Source organism: Amblyomma mixtum, chromosome 5 (genome assembly GCF_055824585.1).
Source record: "Amblyomma mixtum isolate Tamu chromosome 5, ASM5582458v1, whole genome shotgun sequence".
NCBI classification, from domain to species: domain Eukaryota; kingdom Metazoa; phylum Arthropoda; class Arachnida; order Ixodida; family Ixodidae; genus Amblyomma; species Amblyomma mixtum.
The window spans coordinates 157,063,954-157,087,574 of NC_143016.1; the positions used below are offsets into that span (position 1 = coordinate 157,063,954).

The following is a 23,621-nucleotide window of genomic DNA, read 5'->3' on the forward strand; positions in this document are numbered from 1 at the left end:
CCTTGTTGACGGCTATTCCTGTTTTCCTATTTCCCAGCTTTTTTGCGCTATATGTTTCCTAAACTGGAAAATCATTAGGGCATATTTTTAACGACTAGCCCTTTTGCTTTTCAGTTCGAGCGCTTCTTGCGTGAAGTTCAGCAGGGTTTCTGAATATTTTACTTGGCTATCTCTTTGCGCTTCCCAGCGTAATCGCCGGTATAAGGCGGTAAAACCGTGTTCGCAGGTAGAGACGATAGGACCCTCTGATCAAATGTTCCATTTGACGAATCCTATATGAATCTTTATAATGAAACCATACAAAACCGGGATTCTAAAGGGTATAGGTAGAAAAATACGGGAAAATCAAAATGCGGATTTATTATGGCTTCATCACCCTCCATTCGCATCCTTACTCTTTTTTTACTTTCTCTTTCCCCTTTCCCAGTGTGGAGCAGCACGCCAAGTTCACCTTACCGCCGGCAGACCTTTCAGCCTTTCATTTCATTAAATTACTTTCACTCTCTTCCTCTCTCACATGACTTCCTCTCTCTCACACATCATAAATCTTGGGGAACTATCCGAAAAGGATATGAAAAGCATACGCAAAGCTTACGAAAAGCGCACCGACTCTCGTATAGATATCTTCATACCATATAGACTGCGTGCTATGATAGTTCCATACGATCCGCTCTTATGGAACGTCTCAGTAGGGCCTCTTCGCCTCCCAAAGCAGTACTTGCATTCGATGTAGGCGGCGATGGCCGTCTTCTTCACTTGCTCCGCTTCTTCCGTTGTGGGGCGCTGATGGAGCACCAGAAAGGCGACGGGTGCCTCGCCATAATCGCCGTGCGGCACGCCTGCAACTGCGGCCTGCGCCACGTCCGGGTGCTCCTGGAGGAGCTCCTCCAGCTCTGCTGGCGACACCTGCTGGTCCATGCACTTTATCAAGTCCTTGATACGGTCCAGCACGTACAGCTCGCCCCGTGTAGAGTAGTAGCCTGTGTCGCCTACGGGGGGGGGGGGGGGAGGCACAAGTTAAGAGACAGGATGAAAGTAGAGAAGTGGTGACGGCACAATCGCGAATTGGATATACTGAATGAAACGGGAGGAATAGGAAATGGGCATGGACACGCAATATTAAGGCGAAAGCCTTTAATGACTCATTCTGCCGTCCGTCCGTCCGTGCGTCCGTCCAGCGTTACATCCAGCCCCTAGGGTGACTCATCGACGAGCGCCGCTGACAAAAGCTGACGTCATCTTCAACGACAGGTGGAGCTGTCGGCGCGGCGGCGTCGAGCGCTGCTCCGTCGCCTGTCGGTCTGCGGTAGCTAGTGGAGGAGCATGGCTTCCAAGTGGTGCAGAGATTCCGCAACAGGTGGTTCTTCTCAGCAGAAGAAGGGCGACTTTCCGAACACGAAACGGCGAAAGATCAACGAACGCATGCGTCAGCGCGGGCAGAACGCGTCGCCGGGCAGCAAAACCAGGAAGGCTGAACGAAGGCGTGAACAGCGTCAAGCCAAGGCTTTCGCATAGAGCTCATTAAGCTGCCAAAGTGCCCCGATAGTTTTTTTTATAATGGTTTGGTTTACGGCGGTTGAAAGTCACAAAACAATTCAGGCTATGTGGGACGCCACAGTAGTGAAGGACTCTGGAAATTTTGGCAACCTGGGTTTCTTTAACGTGCACTGAGATCGCACTGTAGACGGGCCTCTAGAACTTCGCCTCCACAGAAATGCAAGTAGTACCAGGACCCAAAGCCCAGTGATGCCAAGACTGTTGGGCTGCATGACCAGCGTGACGAGGACTGTTATTATAGAATCTAAATATGCTCGTACGTACCAATCTGTCTTGATCAGTCGTGGTGGTGGCTAGGTGGTGACTACTGCCGCACCAATAGCTTGGCTTGCTGCCGACGCTGCCCACTCCTTGACGCTCGAACTAAAGCATCGCACTCTGTGTGGTCGAGTTCTCTGAAGTGCAGGCCGCAGTTATTTGCGCGATCTTCGCTTTCATGATCGGTAGCGGCATCCATCATAACGCTGGTGCAAACGCAAACGAGCGACGAATGCGACGTCTGATACGTGCCTTGAATGTCCGCCAGACGTTTTCATTTCGGCTGCTTCTAGGCTTCACAGCTCGCAGCCAGCAATCACGGAGTCAATATTTACGTCACTTAACGTCACTTTTCAGCTATTGCATCGTCAGAGAAGTCTGAGTTTCAATCACAGCAGCGGGAAAAAGTTTTCATCCCTTAATGCAAATCTTCTTTCTTCTTTCGAAACCAAATGCTTCTTACATCCCTGGACAAGCGGCAACAGAACCACGAAGTGTCGAACTATCGGATTTTGCTAACAAAAAAAATCCGAAACACTTGTCCTCACTCTTCCCTCAATAAAGAATTCGTCCCTGCTCCTCACGCAGCACAGCCGTCCAGACATTACTTAAACGGTACACCTGCACGCGTTGATTGGCTTTGCGCATATGCCACCGTGATGAATAAACGCCTTTGTACGTTCAGCTTCGGCACGTTGTCGTCTGCGGACGCTCGTGATCATCGCTAGCGCCTTCAATGGTGTACATTCCTGTTGTGAAGTGAAGGGTTATTTTGGCCATATTTACTAAATGCCAACAAGGAGAGGCCATAGGAGCTTGGCAAAGCATGCCTCCTGACGAGGCCTACACCCCGGCTTCCACATCAGTTTATTGCTGGGACGACCGCATCACGCGAAATAGTTTTCGTGTAAAACGCACGCAGGTGCACAGTTCTTTTCATTCCAAGCCACAACAGTGAGGATTCGCTTTTTCTCACCTTGCTTCTTCCAAAAGCAAGTCCAGTTGGTAAGGCTACATGCCTCCCGCCGCAATAATTTGCATTTTTTTCGGCTACAGCACCGCCCATTTAGATTTAGCTTGTGCACTGAAAAAGCAAGAAACCATGAATGCCCATTCGTGCTAGGCATTCATAGTTCATTGGGGCCTAAGCAGCGAAGAAAATCCGAAAAAATTCTGCGGGAACTCAAGTCCGCTTACGTGGAGGAATGCGAAAAAAAGATGTTTTGAGGGGAGGAAGGGAATGGTCGCAGTAGCTCTCAAATCTCGGTGGACGCCTCAACCGCACCTTAAAGCATGCAACTGAAGGCGCATATATCATCGGTCCGAACCCCTGTCGCAACTAGCCTCCCACTTCAAATCTAGAGATCTCGGTGTACACCTCAACCGCACCTTAAGGTGAAATGCAGTCTCAGAAAGCCTGCAGTTAAAACGTGCATACGTCATCGGTCGGAAATCCTGTCGCAAGGTGGCTTCCAACTTTACTAAAATATGTGAGCTCTGTGCAGAGAGAAATGCACTGACACCACATATAATGCTGCATAACGAACAATTGCTCAGAATTTTGGTGAATGCGCTCGGGAATACTTCAACCATACTGAGGTCAACTAGTGATTACATCGCTGGCACTTAGTCTGCACCTACAAAATCTGTTGCTCAAACAAGCGTCGTCGCTTCGGCGGACGCGGTCTTGTGCCACGCGTCTCTTTCCATCATTCCCCCATTTGCACGTGACACCGAATGTGACTTACCCCGCTTCTGGCGTCATAGCTTCGATGTAACATCGTTTCTCTGAATCGCCGTCTCACAGTAAGGCGGCCCAGGTTCGATTCCCACCTAGACACTAATTTTCTTGGCTTGTTTTTATTCTAATGTCTCATCACTTACATGAATCGTGACGTCATATTACCCATGACGTAACGTAAAATTTCTATCACCTGGGGTTCTTCAACGTGCACTGACATCGCACAGTACATGGGCCTCTAGCATTTCGCCTTCATCGAAATGCGTCCGTCGCGACAAGAGATCGCAGCCGCGTCTTTCTAATCAGGAGTCGAGTGCCATAACCACTGAGCCACCGTGGCGTGTCAGTCCTTTCGTACTCAGCCGGTCGCTTGATCCTAACAAGTTTTCCAAATAGTCTATAATCGAGAGACCATCAAGGAACCTAGAAATAAAAAGAACCGGTCCAAGAATTTTGCGGAATATTAGTCAAGTTTTTTGCTGCGGATAAGTAGAGAGAACAAGTCCCCAAGCACGTCCCCGCAAGCATCACTCAGGTTGAGGGTAATTTGCGATAGGGCCAATGCGCACCTCAATTTATTTTCGAGCCCAGACGTCGTCTCAGCAACTCAGACAGATAAGCGATCCCAATCACTGAGGCCTGCGTAGAGCCCTCGCGTGAACAGGTGTGGAGGTGCAAGTCCTAGGTACTAAATTGGCAGTGCTAAATTGGCTCAGCTATGCCAGGAGGTTATACGTAGCCAGAGGTATGGACTTTCAGTCAGTCTGATCAGGTGGTCAGCCACGGGCCGACCCTTCACGTCCTGTTCTTCGGTCGTATCCATCGTCGCCTCGCTCCGGTCTTCCACTAGGCCAGGGCACGCCGCTGTTTCCGTTCCGCGGCCTGGCGTCTGCGCTTGGCGTCTGCGCTTGGCGATGTGCTCTTCTCTCTGCTCCAGCGTCTCAGCATTTCTCTTGTCTTTGCGCTGCGCGTTATTTCTAGCCTGGACGGCTAACTGCCAGGCTACAACCTCGGGATCCCAGGACTCGAGTTTATCCCGTCTTCGACGCCGCGCAGTGTCGGCCTCGCACTCCTTGGCCCATGGCAGTGTGGTTTCCACCGCCACATGTTGTTGTTGTTGTTGTGACTGAGAGAAGGATGAAAAGGAAATTGCACGGGCCTGCTACTGGCTCTAGCCAAGCCACCACCGCTGCCAACGTGCAGATAGAGGAGAGGTAAGAGATCAGAGGAAAGAGAAAAAGGCAAGAAAAGACGCGCGTCGCAGCAACAACTGCGTCCGCCGGAGCGGACGCTGCTGAAAAAATCACATAAGCGGCCGAAGCCGCGCTCGCCGAAGCGAGATCAGATACTCCATTCTCACCACCCCCTATTATATATACTACACCGCGACCCCTCCTCCCCCTTGCCGCGCATGCGCAGTAGAGTACAGTGGCACGGTGCGCCAGCTGCGTGCTCTGACTTCACTCGGCTCTGCGCGCATGCTCAGTCTCTCCTCGGTGGGAGGCGAACGACGTCTGGTACGCGGTAGGCGCACTGCGCACCAGCTGCTCGGCTCTGACGTCACTTGATTCCTCGCGCAGGCACAGAACTGGCGACCGACAGCCACAGCGAAACGGTGAGGCTGCAGGTAATGTAGCCCTCGCTAAAAAACACGAACTGGGCTCCCCCCGAAAGACCTCACACAGGTCTACGACTGATGAGCTCGTAGCTGCCCCCCTCCGGCGTGTAGCAGACAAATAAGCCATGGTCAACGCGACCACGCTCCTCTTAACTCCCTCTACGTGCCTGTGCACGATCCCATTTTTGACTACAGGGGTGCTGGATAACCATGAGGCCGCTTATTTTTCAGAGATGCCAGTAGACATGACAGTAGGTTTGAGACATGACAGTGAGACATGAGACATGCTAGGCAGCGGCCAGTAAAAAATACTCCCATGGAATTACAACCACTCTGGTAGCATGCAGTGCAATAGTGTAGCTTGGGGCCCTTTTATCGCAGCTAAACTGGTTAAATTCTTTTCGGAGACATTTTTATTAAAAAGCACCTCGGCTGTTTTTGCAAGCGAAGCTTTCGTCTTTGTGCTGGCAAACTGTGACAAATATTCGACGTCCACTGTTCAGCCGCAACTGCGGCATATATACAAAAACCTAAAATGTTTGTTCGAGCTGCCACCAGTGCACTTTTTGTATATGACAAAGACAAAAGATCTAATTTGAAAGTAATTGCATTGAGGTGCTGTATTGCAATGCAATGTACTTTTTTCAGCAGTAATTCAGTGTAACTTCATTATACTTGCGAGATATTCATCGTAGTAATTAATAACCCAATTTATTTACTTAGCAACGAACTATTCCTACCAAGCCGGGGATTCTGTGTAGCATTCGATCCCTCGAGGGCCCTATTACCAGCTCCTAGCTTTCAGTTTTGATGCCTTTCCACAACCTAACATCTTTTTACCCGAATCGGCGGCACTTGCCTGACTTGAGGAATCCGTCTTCATCGAACATCGCAGCCGTGGCGTCGGGATTGTCCAGGTAGCCCTTGAAGCAGGTCCGTCCCTTGATGCGGATTTCGCCGCACTCTCCGGGACCCAGCTTCCTGCCAGTCTCGACATCCACCACCTCCAGCAAAAAAGAAAAAAAAAACATGGGCCTCTTTTTTGACACGTGTTCGCGTTGCCCGTGAATTTGCACCTGGCTCTGAACTCCTCGCCACCTTAGTGGCTTTATTTCCTGCCTCTTGCAACTGTCCATCTTGACTGCTGCTCCCAAAATTTCATTACGCCTTTGATGCATCATTACATGCGAGTGAGCATAAAAAGCGTGCACTAACGCCTTGGAAGGGAACTAGATTTATTTACCTTTTTTTTTAACGATAAAGAGCATGTCTTCAAGAGTGGGCTTGAAATGAACAGCGAAGCATAGCATATGAAGGCTTCTTCTTCTTCCTCTTAAAACATGGCACATACGCACATGGAGGATTGTTTCGTTTCTTCTATAACTTCCCTTGAAAACTCGAGAAGACGGAAAAGCGAGAAGAGAAGGAAGTGGTTTCTTCGGTGAGACGTGTTGTTCTCGGCCTGGTTTAAACTGGTGATAGTTGTTTCAACTAGGTACACTTCTATTATCTTCATTACTTCAATTTCAACAAGGTTAACTTAATAACAGCATTAATACTAATAACAACAGTATTAATATTGGTTATCTTATTTTGGCTTATGCAGAACAAAATCGAGGACGCCGTACAGGCTAAAGAAGTTAAAGAACACCTGACGAGAGCCTGTCATCCTGGATGAAAACATTTAACAGCAAGCAGCAATAGTTCTATAATTCTGCACAGAAACCCTCTCGAGTAAAATAAACAATTTACGGCTAATTTACGGTCTCGAAAAAAAAAGAAAACGACGCACAAAAGGCGAGCAACATAGGAGGAGAGAAGACAACGAGTACAAGAAAGCATGACCACATCTTCCCAACTCACGCGATACACATGCCCGCAAACATTTTAAATGGTTTCCTTTTTGATCACATAGCGGAATACTGTGGCCAACGAGCCAACTACGATCACATCCTGTGGGACTGCAAAATAGAGCCGCCTCCGGGTGATCTAGTTACCGCTCTTTCTCTCGAGCGGTAGGAGACCGTGCTGGCTAGCTCTTACCCGAGAACGCAAGTTTTGGCGGTGGAGTGGGCTGACAAAGTCGTTGAGGGATGCGTACTCTCGACCACTTTACGCGACCTCTTACCAAGCTCTTTCCGGCGAATAAAATGTTTTACAATCAATAGCGGAATACCCCTATTATACGGTCCTTTCTACTGATACCTCCGTCAGCAGCCAAAAAGCTGCAGTTGGCGCCTTTTCGCAGGATTTGGCATGGAGCTATTCTTTCCGCATCCCAGATTATTCCTATATTCATTACGGAATTTTTTGCTCTTGGAATGGCCTTGCACAAAATTCCATGTCATGTGTCACACGTCATCATCCTCGTTCAATGTTTGTCGGTTTTAATCTGCCTTGAAACTCCACAAAAAGAATTTTTGAGCCATTTCCTGCGATTTTTTGTCCCATCTACTTTAAAGGAGGTCCGTTTTGTCTGGGTTCCTGGCCACGCAGGCATTCATTCAAAAGAGGTGGCTGATTACTTAGCAGGGTCCGCTCTTGACGGGTCAGTGACACATCCTGTCTCAAATTTCTTTCTGCTGGCGATTTCCAGGTTTCAGTGGTTCCAACACATATCAGCATATACGCGACCCCTTACTAAATGCCACTCATTATCAGCATTTAGCATATAATTGGAACGTCCATTCGTGTAAAACCAGGCTGTGTGAGGTATCAATTACGCGGCTGTGGTGCAGGATTCCCAGTTCAAATTTATATTTATACATATATGGGTGGTCACCGACAAGCCTATGTGACTCATGCGGGCATGTTGAATCTCTAGACCATTTTCTCCTCTACTGTCCAAAGTTCGCACTTCAGAGAAAGAGTTACCTGGAGGCATCTCTCTCCAGGTTATGGCTCCCGATAGTTCTGCCAGCGTTATAATCATTCGGTGCGAGCGCCAAAGAATTTGCATTGGATTCAATTTGTGGGTTTCTCCATAATTTCATAACTGAAAGAGTTAGGTTGATTTGCTGACTCTTTTAAAATGCTTTGAGCAGTTCTTTTTTCGCTAAACAGCGCATTGTTATTTTACTTTAAATATTATCCGGTCGTTTTTCATCGATACATTGTTGAAAATAAACCTCGGCCTCGGTACACCTCGGCCATTCTCCTCCACGTGGGTATGTGCCACGTTTTAAGAGGAAGAAGAAGAAGGTGGCGGGTTTTGCTTAGCTTACCTGGAAACAAAACACAGCGTGAACTTCATTTTTAATTTCTTTCGTGTGTTATTTTCGGGCGCAATATCTAAACTCCTCAGTAAGTGTTCAATAGTTTAACTTAACCTTTGCTAACTTACAAATATAGCCCCAACTAGATCAGAGTACTATTAACAACGCATGTTTGGTTTCATTCCAGCGCACCTTTTGGGTGACTGCTTTTTTTAAATCCACTATCTCATTTAGTCAGCCTATATGCAGTCATATCAATAAAACAGTAGGTAATGGGTTTGATAAAGAAACCGTTTGGCGGTGTTTGCATGAAGCGGTGATGGCGGTGTGGCTGGCGTCTTACCTAAACATTTCGCGTAAAGCTCTGTGTTATCGACGTACGATAGGTGACACCAAAACAGCGGAGCCTCTGAAGAGCTCTGCGCTATTGAAACCTTCCAATGGACGAGTTTCGTAATTCCAAATGTTTTCTATATGGACCATGTACCGTCTATATGGTTCATATGCAGTCGATCTAGGCTAGACGGTCTGGGCCTATAGCAACATAGCAACACAGGGACTCCACGTGATGAGATGCACATTAAATTGTAATCATATTACAATTATATAGAAAGTTTCTGTACCCTATACGGAAACGTCTGTAGAGCATGTGGGCTTTTATATATTTTATCTTAACAGGTGGCCTCGATGTTCCCATAATTTCATATGCGTGGCTCAGATGCAACGTCTCTGTATTGTGTAATGGGGTTCTTTTGGTTGTACTGCATTTTATTGTCATGAATATGTATACAAATACTTTTTTTTCAGCCGACACCCTAAGCCACATTTTACAAAGTCCAAGAGTTCCTTATACAGTGCTTCTCGTTGTGATCTTTTTCTGTTCACATTCAACATTATGGCAAAAGAGACAGACAGATGCTGAAATGCAATAACAACATAGAAATTGGTTGCTGGCTCACCTTCAGGCTTACATACGGCATGGGGACTCCGGTCGTCTTGAAATCGTGGCACAGTCCTCGTGTGTGGGTGACGCCGCAGCATGCTTCGGTCAGTCCATACCCTGTGCGAGCCGCGGAGACACGGCTCTATCAAGACGAATAACACATCTCCAGCTACCTTTCAGGAGACGAATGATGAAATTAAGATACGCCCAAGCATGAAAGCCTCTAACCGTAAAGGCAGAACAGAACTGGCAGAGCAATCAATGATAATAAATAAGCGCAAGGTAACTGACTTAAGCAAATCTAATATGGAGAGAACCGAGTATGCTGTAAAGAACGGAGGTAGCGTAAAAGCGGTGCGCAGCAAACTAGGCATAGGCAAAAATCCCATGTGTGCGTTAACAGAGGCCAATGTTAATTCTAGTATAAGACGGCTAAAGTAGCAGATTTCTACACAAATGTATACAGTAGATGATCTAATCAGGGCGTTAATGTGAGCGGCAATAGCGCACAGAAATGGGACATCCCGCCTGTAACGGAAGAGGAAGTAAAGAAAGTCTTAGGAGCAATGCAAAGGAGGAAAACAGGTGGTGAGGATCACGTAACAACAAATCCACTGAATAACGGTGTGGAGATTGTGCTCGAAAAACTAGCCACCCGGTATACGCAATCCCTTTTGACCTCTAGCTTATCGGAAGCTTCGAAGAGCGCTAACAAAATGTTAATTCATAAATAAAGGAGACGTCACGAGCTTAAAAAAATTACGGATATCACTGTAAGCTTACTGTCCGCTGCTTAGGGGGTATTTACAAAGGTAACAGCTAATAAAGCAGGTCTACCTTAACTTCAATCAACCAAGTGATGAAGCAGGCATTCGTAAAGGCTACCCAACAATAGATCTTATTCACACTCTCAATCAGGTGATAGAGAAATGCGCTGAAGATAACCAAACCCTAAATATCTATCGTTCAGAGATTACGAAAAAACACTTTACTGAGTCGAAACCTCAGCAGTTCTGTAGCCACTCCGCGATCAGGGTTTTGATTAGCAGTACGTAACAATACTAGCAGACATTTACGCGGCTACACAGACAAGATAGTCGTTCATAAAGTCAGAAATAAATCGACAATGATGAAAGGTGTCAGTCAAGTAGAAACATCTCACGAAGCCCATTCCCTGTCTTTTTGAATGGGATATTCAAAAGGCATAATTGGGAACGTTCGGGGTAACAGTTAATAGCCACTACTTTTGCAATTTGCAATTGGCCGATGACATCACCTTACTATGTCACTGAGGGTATGTACTGCAAAGCATGATAAGTTACTCGGGAGTGCAGAGCAGAAATGTGGGTGTAAATATTAATGCGCATAAAACCAAAGTAGCGTTAATCACTCTCTGAAGCAAACAGCTGTTTGCAGTTGGTAGCTAGGCGATAAAAGGGGCAAAGGAATACATCTACATAAGTCGGGTAGTGAACCAAGATCCGGATTACAAGAGCGAAATAAATAAAATATTAAAAATAGGATACAGCGCATTTGGCAGCTTCTTTCAGGTAATGAATGTCAGTTCGCCAATTTCCTGAAGAGAAAAGTGTATAAGATATAATATCTTTATCGAACCGGTGCTCTCCTATTAGGCGCAGACGTGTAGGCTAACGAAAAGGGTTCAAGTTAAGGAAAACACAGCGAGGTATGAAAAGGAAAGGGATATTGTATTATGGGGTTTTATCGTCTTAAAGCTACTCAGGCTACGAGGGACGCTGTAATGGAGGGCTGCCCATAATTTCGACCACCCCGGGTTCTTTAACGTGCGTTGACATCGTACGGTACACGGATCTCTAACACTTTGCCTCCATCGAAATGCGACCGCCGCGCCCGGAAACGACCCCGCGTCTTTCTGAACGGCTGCCAAACACCATAACCACTGAGCCAATGCGGCGGCTTAAAGGAACAGTATATGTGAGTAGCGTTAATAGACAGGGAGATGGCAGAATGGATGTTGGAACAAAAGCGGCTGGTGCAGAAACCAGTCGAAATTAAGAGCTGTAAATGCACTTGGGCAGAGAATGTAATGCGATGGCAAGATAACTGATGGTCGTTAAGATTGGCGGATTGGATTTTAAGAGTAGGCAAGCGTAGCAGGCGGCGGCAGAAAGTTAGGTGGGTGGATGAGACTAAAAAGTTTTGGAGTTACAATGCCCCAGCTAGAGGGTTAAATGAAGATATATTGGAGAGTCTTTTGTCCTGCGGTGAGCGTTGTCAGGCTAACAACTAATTGATATAGAAGCCTTCATGGTAGCTTGTGTAGCCCTCTAAATAGTTTCCTGGCAGTCGAATAGTGCTGGTACTTTGCGTACAATGTCTTCATCACCGCACAACATTGTGATGTTGTGTCCGCACCATTATAGTCATCCCATGGAGACATCCGCCAAGCTTCGCATCAAACACGCGTTGTCTGCCACAGATACCCTTGCGTCTGATAGAATAGGTTTACCTGTCGTTCCTGGGCTCATGTAGCACCGAAGGTCAGCGACGAAGGCTCATGCAGCAACGATGCGTGCCTAAAGCGGGACATATCAGCTGCACTGGCTGTTTCCTGCACGCTGAATGCGCGTAATAGTAGCACAAAAGTTTGAGACCTGACTTTGGAGGCGACGCATTTCACGGTCCTGGCGGCGCCAGTCAGCTATTTGTACTCCTCAAAACGCTTCCGTTGTTCGATCCTTGATCGAGCGCAGCCGCTTCGCCCATGGCTCTGCCCCTGCCTCGCGACCACAGCAGTTATCCTAGTAATACTGTAGACACATTGCCTAGCCGGCGCACGCGTAAAACACTGATCGACCTTATAGGCCGCGCTTGCCGACGCTCATGCAGTTTCAGTGCTGCCTTTTTATACTGCCTGTATAAGTCACCCCATTTTTTCCGCGGTGGTCTCCCGGGGTGCTGCTGTATGTGCCCTTGCAGGAATGGTGAGTTAATCACGCCTCCGTGTTTGCTATAATCTGGTTGTGTGACCGCGCTTGTTCGGTGTACCTGTGAAGCATTACTATTGCCCTAGAATATATTTTGACGGGAGCATTGCCCTGGTTGTTAATAAGCGAGTGTTATTATATTTTACCCTTTTATGTGCGCAACGAGCAGGGAAACAAGGTTTGAGCCTGGCCACTCACCCTTGCATGTTCTTCGCCTCATTTCTGCCTCATAATTGCATTTTAAATTTTAAAACGCTTGGTTTTCCACGCAAATACAAACTCGGCTTCGCATCCAGAGGGTATAGGCAAGCGCGCGCTGAGCGACGGAAATTCTTGTTTCGGTGGCGCTCAATGAAGTGGAGCAATGTACTAGCGCCGAAGGTAGCACTATGTGTATTTTAACGGAGTAGCGCTAAGGGTTCCGTTTAGCGGAAAATCCTACTTTGGCAATGAGAGCGAGAAACCAGGATCATTCGAAAAGGTGGCTGCGTCTCACGTTGAGCGGCGGAGGCAATGTCACTCGAACGTCATTAGTACATGTAAGTATATGAAATAAATCAATTTCACTGAAATAAAATTGGGGTAATTAGTCTGGAATCGAACCCATAACTATTTCGTTGCAAGTAGTTCACGCTACCGCTAGGCGACGCAGGAACGTTTGTACGCCTGGGTTAAGGCGGGGCTCTGTATGTCGGTTGCACTTTCGCGGAATGGTTGTGAAAGAAGACACAATGTCTGTGTCTCCATGGGCAACAGAAATAGCTGACGGTACCCATTAATGCTACCGCGTCATATCCTTCAACATGGAGAAACTTCAGTGTCTCCTAATTTTTTTTCTTCCTGGGCGCTAAAAGCATATAGGAGGCACTGGCAGTGGCCCCTGATACGAAGCTAAAAATTTGGCTGATCTCTTCTTTGGCCATCACCGGCCGTATCGCTGCGGCAGTTGAAAACTGTGACTGCTGCGCTGGTCACAGTCGCAAATTATGTCCCCTTCAGCCACGGGCGCCATTGCCGGGCGCCATTGCCGCCCGCCGTAAGTGACGCATGTTTGATACTGGAGCCAGGACAGGTTCGCAGCGTCTGCTCGTTGCGGCTCGTGCAAAGCGCTGGTACCGGTAAGGCATGCAGAACTTTGAGCAATATATACTGGTTATATATGAAAACACACATCTTATATCGGATTAAAGGCCCCACAAAAAGTTTTAAACGTGTTTTATTTTCTATAGTAGCCTAGAAAACTCCCCGCTCAACCTCAGCGAAGGTGATCGCGCCGCAATTATAGTGAGCATTGCTTGTCTGGCAGCATTCGATTACTGCTTGTGCAAAGTTCGGAGATCTCGAAGGAAGGAGGCATATTCAAATCCTGGCCAAGCAGAAAAAATTCTTGTATTATCAAGTCGGCTGTTTCGAGCGGACACGAGCGTGTCAACAGCACATGTGCGCTCTGTTGTGCGTGCAATATAGGTATTGCCTTGATGAAAAAAAATGACCTGCCTTCTCCTTTTCCTTCTCATTTTTCTCCTCCATCGAAAAGTATTCCTGCTTGTGCATAGGAATTTGGAACAGGTGCTGTGAACGCGAGGTAAATCAATATAAACAGCTGGATGTCTAAAAAGGGCGCTCTAGAGAATAAGGTGCTGTTTTAAGTGAAATAATATGCTAGAAGCAAAATTTGTTTTGTAAAATAAATATATATTTTTTCTCTTCGAGGGCCGTGGCCCCAATGCGGTGCCGATGGTGGGCTGGTTTATGTTCGCACTCCTCGGTCGGGCAGATCATTGTGCGTTGCAAAATACATGCCGGTTCAAATCAACAAAGACCTATGCGCTATGTCCATTACTGTATTTGCCCGGAATCACTTAAAGCCCGTGTCCTGCAGGGACGGAAAAGTTTTTGTAATCTTTTCAAACCGCACAGCTGGACAGTACGACGTGGTCGCTGTGCCCCATTTCACCGTATGCGCCTACCACGCAGACGGCCAGTAGTAGGCTGTGTATATGTATCCACTGAGTAATAATGCAGAACATATAATCAAAATTACGTGTTGTCTTTCATTGAAAATGTTATCATTCAGATAACATGCGTTCAGGCCTCTGAGTCCTTGGAGACGCGCCTCGGATGGTAATGCTGAAGCTTTCTGTAATCTACCTCAAGTATGAACGGCGTGAGGCAGTAAGAAAAATTAGGCAGTACTTAGCTCCGGTTAAGCCCGGATATACAAGCGAGAAGCTGCAGTTATGCTTGGTTTGACGTCATGGCTGTCGCAGTTCGTGCACCATGCACTGGGAGCACCACGATAACAGTGGAGGCGTTCGGCCGTCCACACATTGCCTGTGCGGATGCGGAGGAGGGGATGGAAATCGGCGCGGTTAAAATTCAGGGGGCACTTTGGCTCTCTAAAGTGCTGCAAGGCTTCTCCTTCCATGGCGAGTGCGAGCGCCTATTTTCTGAAAAGCTCATTTATAGCTCAGTAGCATGCGGCTGCATCGAAAGGTCAAACGGTGGCGAGGAGGTGTAGGGTGCGCAGAGGTAGCGGCGGCGCACATGCGCAGTAACGCGTGGCTGCGGCAAAAGGTCAGGCGACGGAGTAGGCGGCGATGGCTGCGGCCACCTGCGCCGCTGGTGACGTCACTCGGTTTCGCGCATGCGCAGGACTGGCAAATGTGGGCACCGTCTCACGCGAAGCTCGGCTCCGACCCACGTAGTGAAGCTTTTCGCTTCAATATCGCCGTTTTCAATGAAGTGCAGAACTTACCATACACGATTAGGCAGCCGCAGAAGATGTGGTGGAGTCCTCTGAGCACTCTGGGGGCCACCAAGCTGCCACCAATGTACACTACTCTGACGCTGCTCACGTCGACTGAGGGCGGGATGCCACGCTGAGCGATCACCTGCCCATGTGTTGGGTACAGTATGATCGAGGTCACCTGCGTCGGCAGGAAAAAGTCCGGATAGTGCCCGGGCTGTGAGGTTAGAGGAAGCGCTTATTTAAAGCACAGCATTGCTTTATTTCCGGCGTGTGGTCGCGCCTATTATCAGAGGGATGTCCTTCATATCTGGAAAGGTAGCCGAAGAGTAACAAATGACAGACGAGACCTTTATTACCACATCACTCAGGGGCCGATAATAATGTCTTAGGCCTGGCACACTAGAGAACCAGCTGGCAGTGGAGCCTGTCGGACATATGCCAAGCACTCCATTTTGGGGAAGGTAACGAGAAGTGGACTGCTAAATTTCTACATGGCAAGGAAGTTACCAGCTTTCAAACACAGCCCAGTGTGCGGGAGAACTTTTGCAACAAAGCAAGGAGCCTTAGACATAGAAGCCGGACGCGATTAAGACTATATCAGAATTAAAATGGGCCAGCAACGCAATCTGAGTGCAACCGCTTTTGTTTGTAGCACGCGGTGGGATCAGGTCAAGTTGTTAGCATCATTCCTAGTGCCTATATATATATATATATATATATATATATATATATATATATATATATATATATATATATATATATATATATATATATTGAAATCTTAGTGCAAACTGAAAAACTATCATTCTACGCGCAGCCATTGAAATTGGCTTGCAACACAATCTGAGCTCATCCGCTTTGCTTTCTGTTGCGTATAGTGGGATATTATAGTATTAGCTTCAGTCGCAACACCTGTATATTGTTGGAAGTATTGTACTTTAGGCCTAATGAAAATTGAGAATCCAGCACTCTGTTGTGGTCACTAAAAGTGCCCGGCAACACAATCTGAGCGCATCTGCTTTGTTTGTTCACTGCGCACTGTGGGTCATGTGGGTACGGCGAAACTAACAGATTCACTCGTAATGCCTGTATATCGCGGGATCTAGTGCACTTTAAATCTGGGAATCTGAGCACTCTCCGTGCAGACATTGGAGTTGTCTCGTAATGCAATCTATGCGCTGCCATGCAATACACACCTGCGCCGCTCTTAATTTCTGTTCCACGTAATTTCCAGTTAAAGCCTTGGTTCCAAATATTTTGTCTGTAACGACGCTCCTTTCAGCTTTTTTACGTGGAACACATAGCTTTTTATCCTTTTTCTCGTCTTTTGATTCAGAGCGTGTTTGGAACTTGTCGATATTGTGCAACAGCCTGCTAACCGTTTTTTTTTTTTGTCGATAGGGTTATAGCCCGGATTAGTTACTTGATCATATGTTCGCGAGAGAACTAGATACTCCGCATGCGAGAGGAAAAAGGCAGTCGAGTGAGGGCAAACTTTTCTTTTATCCGTCTTTAGCACGCTGCCAGTGGGTGCATTACAACTCGGCAGGCCACAATGTCATTTGAACTTCAAACCCACCAAACGGTGCCAGAGCAGGGAGGTGCGCTTGGACGTTGTTTTTGTCACATGTACGCTTCATGTATTCAACGCTTTTGCTCTCAAGGCGAAACAGCGCTCCAGCACAAGGACAATACAAAAACGGACGAATCAAATGGATGAAAAACAGAGCGTATGTACTCCCGCCTCCTCGATACGCCAAACCAATTTGCCCCTCAATTTTTGTTGATTTCTGCCTTGCGATAGTGGATAGGGTGAAGAGATGGCGATGTTGGACAAAAGAGTACTCCATCAGTGATCAAAATTAGTGTGCTTATGGCTCGCTATGAAACATTTATGATCAAATACCGGCCCAGCGGCGGCGACATTTGATGTGCTGCTGTGAAGACAAAGGCTGATTGGGTTGAAACCAGTGTATTTGCGCCTCCTAACAGGCAATAGATATTACAAAAGTGTGCATCCGCGCAGTGGCCTTCCTTGTTCCCTGGACCACTAGCGCTGCGATTTCTCTACCCCCGATGAACTACATAGACGTATGGTGTGTCTGCGGGGGAAGGGGTTCCTTGCTTTCATTCAGTTAGTTGCATTCAGCTTACGGTTCATCTCCGTCAAGGGCACTATCTATAACCCATTAAAGACCAAGAAAAATCTAACGGAATGATTTTATTTTTAGCACGTACTACTCCCTTATAAAGAAAACCTCATTACTGAAATTTAGTCACTACTGCTTCATTCATTCCGAAGTTACACAAGTTTACTTTTTATAGCACGCTTTGTCCTGTCCATAGCACATGTGGCTACTTCGCTCCGCTCCTACTCGGTGGTGTGAATTGGGTTAATACGTATATGATTTTTACGGAGGGTAGTATATCACTCCTTTCAGGCCCCCATGAAACTTTATGGCTATACTGGCACCAGAGTTATTCTAATATGCACGGGAAGCTTTCTCCTTTTCAAAGAAGCATCAGACACGATTAAGCCAATGTCTGCGAACCGCTGGTTGCTGCATGTCAAAGCGTAGGTAATGACGGTTAACGTTCTTACCACAGATAAATAGTCAACAGGAGCGTATCCACCAATCTGGTAGATGACAGCTGCAAAGTTGAGCTCTCATCTCAACACCCCCCCCCCTTCTATTCCGTTGTTTTGTTTGGGCCGAGTAGACATCTCGTATCCGTTTTGGAGAAAGGTTCCTGTAGCTCGAAGTTACTCCCGGCGGAGTGTTACAAGAAAGCCTTGATTCGTAAAAAAAAAAATTCCAGAAAAGACGAAGCGATCACTATGCGTTGAAATTACTTCAAGCCAACACGCGCCAACACAGGACAACACGAACTCAAGGACTTTCCACAGTAGGTGTGAAATGCATAACAGTAACCATTTGCTCTGCAGAACCTCAGGTTCTTGTAACCAAAAGTTTAATATAACTCATTACAACCACACCACCGTCAAGTTCAGGCTAGTTAGTGACAAAAAATTCAGAAGGCACTTTTACTGTCCAAAGTGCGTAGAGGCAAAAGCGTTTTCCGCACCACTTTGACTGCCTCTGTGGCACTGGCGACGCCACCACTGGATGACGTCATACGTAATTAATGACTAATTACTAATGAAAAATTACTAACTAATATATAATTGCAGATTAACGAATAAATACTAATTAAATGTTGATTAATGACGCTTAAGCTTCGCCTTAGGAGTGGAACGCGACCGCATGTTGTAGCGCTACAAGGGAGTCCACGGAACTCCGCCACCCGTTCGGCGCGATGCCTTGCCCTTTGAATGCCACACTTTTTGAAGAAAGGAAATGGCGCAGTGATTCTCTGTCATCTCGGAGGACACCTGAACAGCACCGTACAGAAAGGGAGGAAGTGGGAGTGAACGAAGAAAAAAAAAGAGGGGCCGTAATGAGGAAAATGAAAATTGCATTTGAGGAAAGGAAATTACGCAGTAACTGTCATATATCTCGGTGGACGTCTGCCAAAAGCGTGACACATCAGCTGACAAGCTTCTGCTGACAGCCTTCTGTCGACAACGATGAGGCATGAAAGGCTTTCGCCTTAATACAGACGTCTCTTAGTCCTTGCTCAGATGAAAAACTGGTTATTTTCCGAAAAACTCTGCGTGTGTGTGTGTGGGGGGGGGGGGGGGGGGGCGGGGGAGGAGGGGTTATTGGCGCATAAGCATCTTAGGCCGTTATGCGCCAAGCTCGAAGTATGGAAAAATTTCGTTTATGCAGAGTGAGAGCTAAAGTGTATAAGAGCTGTGGTGTAAAGGGCCTAAAGGTTATTTTTGCTACCTAGTTGATGATAGACAAACTTTTTAGAAATGTCTGTTTGCAGAAGCTTTTAAAGGTTGGATAACCTCCGCAGACATCTTTGGCTCGGCAAGGATCTCGAGGAATGAGTAATTACTCCCTTATTATAGGCTCCCAACAACTAAGACAAATACCTCAGCCTCCTTGTCAGGATTGAGATAGTGGCCGAGGTATACCATTTTAAGTAGAAAAGCACAGAATCAGAACATTATAGGTCTTGAAAAATACCGGCAAGCTAAAAACATAAAGCATAACAACCAGTGCTTGTTCACCTAAAACCATTGCTGGATGAAATGGAATATATTCTTTGTAAAATGTAGTGAAATATTTTTTCGTTAGTGATTCAAGTTTTGGGCATGAGAGTAATAAGTGGTTTACGGTAAGTTCATGTCCGCATTTTTCGCAAACAGGTTTGTCTTCTTTTGTGAGTAGGAAGCTGTGTGTGAAATGTGTGTGTCGAATACGGAGACGGCGTATTATAACTTCTATGAAACTCTCTTGGTGGGAGCATGACTTCCATTCTTCTATGAAGGGTTTTACTGAATGCAGCTTATTATTACCTTCAATATTCCATTCAGACTGCCCTTTATCTCTGAGCTTATGCTGTACTAACTTCATCCCATCTTTGCAGGGAATGTTTACTTTCTTTATTTCTTTCTTCCGAGCTTTCGCAGCACTTGCATCCGCTTTCTCATTGCCAGTGATTCCGATGTGGCTTGGAACCTAGCAAAATTTTATCTTGTCCCTGTATTATGGGTCTTGTTATGTTGTGTATGATATCACCAATTAGTGGTGTCACTGCATTTCTATGGGGAAGTGAGGCTAGCATGCTCAAAGAATCAGTGCAAATGTTACTGTTTTGAATGTTCTCATTTATTATTTTTTTCTGCAGCCACAGAGACTGCGTAACACTCAGCGGGGAAACTGGATGCACACTCAGGTAGCCGTACTGTTTTTGTCCAATTATTTTGAACCACAGCACTTCCGACGTAGTGTGCTGATTTTAATCCATCGGTATAAAATGCTGTGTATTCTGCGTACTTTTCGTTTAGTGCTAAATATTCTTGTAATATCTGCTCATGCGGTGTTTGTTTTTTTCCGAAATTGCGTTAATGTGAAGTCGCACACAGATGGCAGGCAGTACCACAGTGGGAGTGGATCAGGTTTGAAGGTAATATTAGGCAATGTGTCCATTACATCTAGTTCTTGGTATTTCTCTTCAAAGCGGAGAAGAAGTGGTGTAAAATTGAAAGGAACCATAAGCTCTATGACCTGGAATATATGGGGACCTTTGTGCACACAGGAAGACCCAGGTATTGTAGGAAGTACAGCTGCATACTAATTCCTCATAACGCAAAAAAAAAACAGGTGCAGTACTTTCAAAGCATGCATTGTTTACTTTAGTCTTTCGTGCTGCTCTAAACTTGAAGCTAGCATAACATGTACATAAACGCGGCCGCGAGAAAATTATAAGCCAGTGACTACCGGTGCAGTTCGTGGGAAACAAGCATCCCAAAATTTCACCCTGGGAAGATAAGATACTAAGGAGAGGAAGCGCGCCATCTTTGTTAAGAGGCTTCGACTGATGCCCTGATGACAAAAGCATGGCCTACGTGAAAAGAAAAATTCAATCTTTGTTGCTGGAATCGTAAAAAAAATTTAATGCACTTTTAAACGTACGCTGGGCGCTAATGGGTTAACCTCACCACTACGAACGTCTTCCCGGCTAAGTCACGGAAACCCGATAGCACGCATCAGTGGCCGCACATCTGCTTACAACAACTCATTCTTTCCCAAGGCAATAGCACTCTGGAATTCACCTCCTAACGACATCGCTTCATGCACTGATCACAAAACATTCCGCAAGAAAACAAACCTTTATCGCTTCTCTCCACTTCGTCCCAAACGTTGTTTAATTTGTCTTTCAAGAGTGGTGTATCACCTGCTGTTGAACCCTGACTTGATTAGAGCCCTTGTTATCTGAGTTTGTACGTTTTATTTTCTGTTATGAATGTTCACATCGCCTTTCGACATTGCAGACAAATGCGTCCCCCCTTATGTGATGTCATCGGACTTTTAAGGAAACAATATATCAATAAAATACAATGTTGAAACTTCCTTTAATCAAGCGTTTAACTAACATAACTGATGTCGCCGCTTTATAGAACTTCGTGCGGACTTTCCGACTGGAAGCGTTGACTTCGAAAGCTTTACTCACCCTGTACTTAGGTATGAGCGCGAGCACAGCGCTGAGGTCTGTGGGAGCCGCCACTACGACCTCGACTTGGTGGGTGAGCATGGTGAAGATGAGCCAGATGGGCGAAGCGTGCATCAGCGGCAAGTAGACGAGGCAGACGTCCCCCTTGCGCAGTCCTTGATTCTTGTGGCTGTACGCAGGACCAACAGACGCCCATTACTAACGAGGCAAAGTGCCAACTGTTGTTCACGTCGTGTGTTAGTTGTGTCCAACAAAACGGAGGAAAAAATGGAACTGACATTTTTTCTGTAGGAGGCCGTTCAATTAAGTGGCCTCCCAAAGAAGTGAAAGAGCGTGCATCTTAACGTGTAGGTGGAAAAAGTTGGTTGAAAGAAAGGAGGTTGAATGCCAGTAAATTAAGGCTCATAAATTTTGCTTGCACTTTTGTTAAGTTCTTCAGGTGATCTCTTTAACAGCTAAGTGAATTGAGGGACCTGACCGGGCCCAAGGCAGCACGAAAACACAGTAGAGGCAATGCTGGACAGCGCTGTAGCGCTGTTGACGCGCCGTCGGACAGCATACGAAGGCTTACTAAAAGGGACGTCTGATCCGTATGTGCCCGCTGTAGGAGAACAATGAGCTGCTGATTTCCGTCGTGCGCAAAGAGCAGATGGTGAACGTCCTCACGAACACATAAAATGCCAAACACATGATCCTGCACCGCTGTCATCGAGAAGGTAATCAATTTTCGGCGAATAAACTTAACGAAAGACGAGGAATAAAAAAATATTTCGGGTAGCCCACGTGGAACAATCCGTAGTGAAAGCTCAAACACACGAGACGACGAAGTGCTTTGTACCCTTCACCTTTATTCATGAAAACTGATTAAGCCAGAAGTCAAATGAACGGCTGCTCCCAGAAGGATATGGATATTAATTCACGAACGCCTCAAGGTTAAAGAACGATGGTACCCAGAAATAAGATCTGGTAGGCCATGCTACGCAACTTAATGAAAGCTTTCGTAAGGCATCGATGTGGCTTCTCCCTTTCGCGGGCCAAGAACGGTGCCAGCTCAGCTCTATTTCGGTTTCCTGTCGTGCTGGTTCTGCGACCAGACGCCGTCATGCAAGTTCTATGCGGGCACCTATAGCAAGAACAAACTTTTCAAGAGTGCTACGGTGGCGCATAATATTGCGGGGCTGAGAGGGGCGCGGGCGGTCGGTCCCATCTAGAGCGCAGTCACCTTTGTTATCTGGCAGCGGGAGTACTGTAGCCAGCGCATGCAGTATTGCCATATCTTGAGCTGTCAATGTTTCCATTTTGTTATTGATACATGTCCCATATTTGCATTTGTGGTTATTGCGTCTCTCTAGCTTTTACTTATTCTCGATGTTACTCATTAAAGGGGCACATGAGACGGCAACAAGCGCTAAAAAAACGCACAGAACACTCCACCCAGAAAGGACTGCAAGAGGGTCTTTAGTTTTCTGTACTGAGAACTAAAATGTTAATAAACTCAAACTCAAACTCAAACTTAAATAGTTCGAGATAATCATATAAGGTCCAACCATTACTACTTCGGAGTATAATTACAAATATACCTTAGCCGCATTAGCTACTGCGTGGACTGACTGCCTGTGCTAAGGATCATGTACTGTAGTTACCACCGTTTTACTTATTTTGCTTTACAGTGAAGAAATAGAAAAGGCAAGTGCTGTCTACAAAAACAACGGCAGCACAAACACAAAATGGACAAACACAAGCGCTGATGGCACTCTTGTGTTCCTTGAACCAACTACCACGAACCACCACTCTGCATCAAGCATCAAGGCTGCATCAAGCGACAAGCTGCTGCTTGTCGGTATAAATATGGGAAATACTTGGTTTTATTAATGTGCCTTAAATTATGCACAGAGTTCTAGTGGGAATAACGAGAATCTGCATAAACCCTTTGAAATGCCTGAATACTGATTTATTGAAGAAACATGTCCAAACAAAAAATTGGCCGCCGTTTTATTTGGCTAATTCCTGATGCGACCCTGGCACGACCCGAAGCGCGAATATTTTCTTGCCGTTCCACATCTCCACCTACATGTCCGGACCAAGCTTCGCGAGTCCATCCAAAACTGCGCATGTATAGGTTCTGTATTTCTAGGGAGATTTTAAGGAAAGTATAGCCGCTCTAAAATGACGCCTCCATTTTCCTACCCTTGTTCTACCAAAGAAGTCTAGTTCTAGCTGTTTTTTAAGCAGTACTACCTCGCCCCATATAGTACTCTAGACGTGACATTGGTTAACTAGAACAGAAAACTGGGCAAGTTGGAACGGATCCATCTTAAAACAGCGCGATACACGAGAGAAAGAAACAAGAGACGACACGAGCGCAATCTAACAACTGAGTTTTATTTCTAGAAGGGTTAGTTATATACGCACCAAACACAACGATAAAACACGGACACATCGCGATAGCCCTCACAATCCCGTACGCGCATGTAGCGGACT

At 46.3% G+C, this 23,621-nt stretch overlaps 1 protein-coding gene across 1 annotated transcript in view; it reads right to left on the bottom strand.

Annotated features, from left to right (window-relative positions):
• The window catches only part of LOC149344252 (putative 4-coumarate--CoA ligase 3), an 80,116-nt gene that overhangs the window by 13,635 nt on the left and 42,860 nt on the right, over positions 1-23,621 (bottom strand). Inside the window, exons 7-11 of the mRNA XM_089547189.1 lie at positions 21,141-21,309; positions 15,060-15,231; positions 9,349-9,449; positions 6,034-6,178; positions 723-989 (exon numbers count right to left, since the gene is read on the bottom strand). Coding sequence (XP_089403315.1) covers positions 723-989; positions 6,034-6,178; positions 9,349-9,449; positions 15,060-15,231; positions 21,141-21,309 — 854 coding nt within the window. The remainder of the gene's footprint in view (positions 1-722; positions 990-6,033; positions 6,179-9,348; positions 9,450-15,059; positions 15,232-21,140; positions 21,310-23,621) is intronic.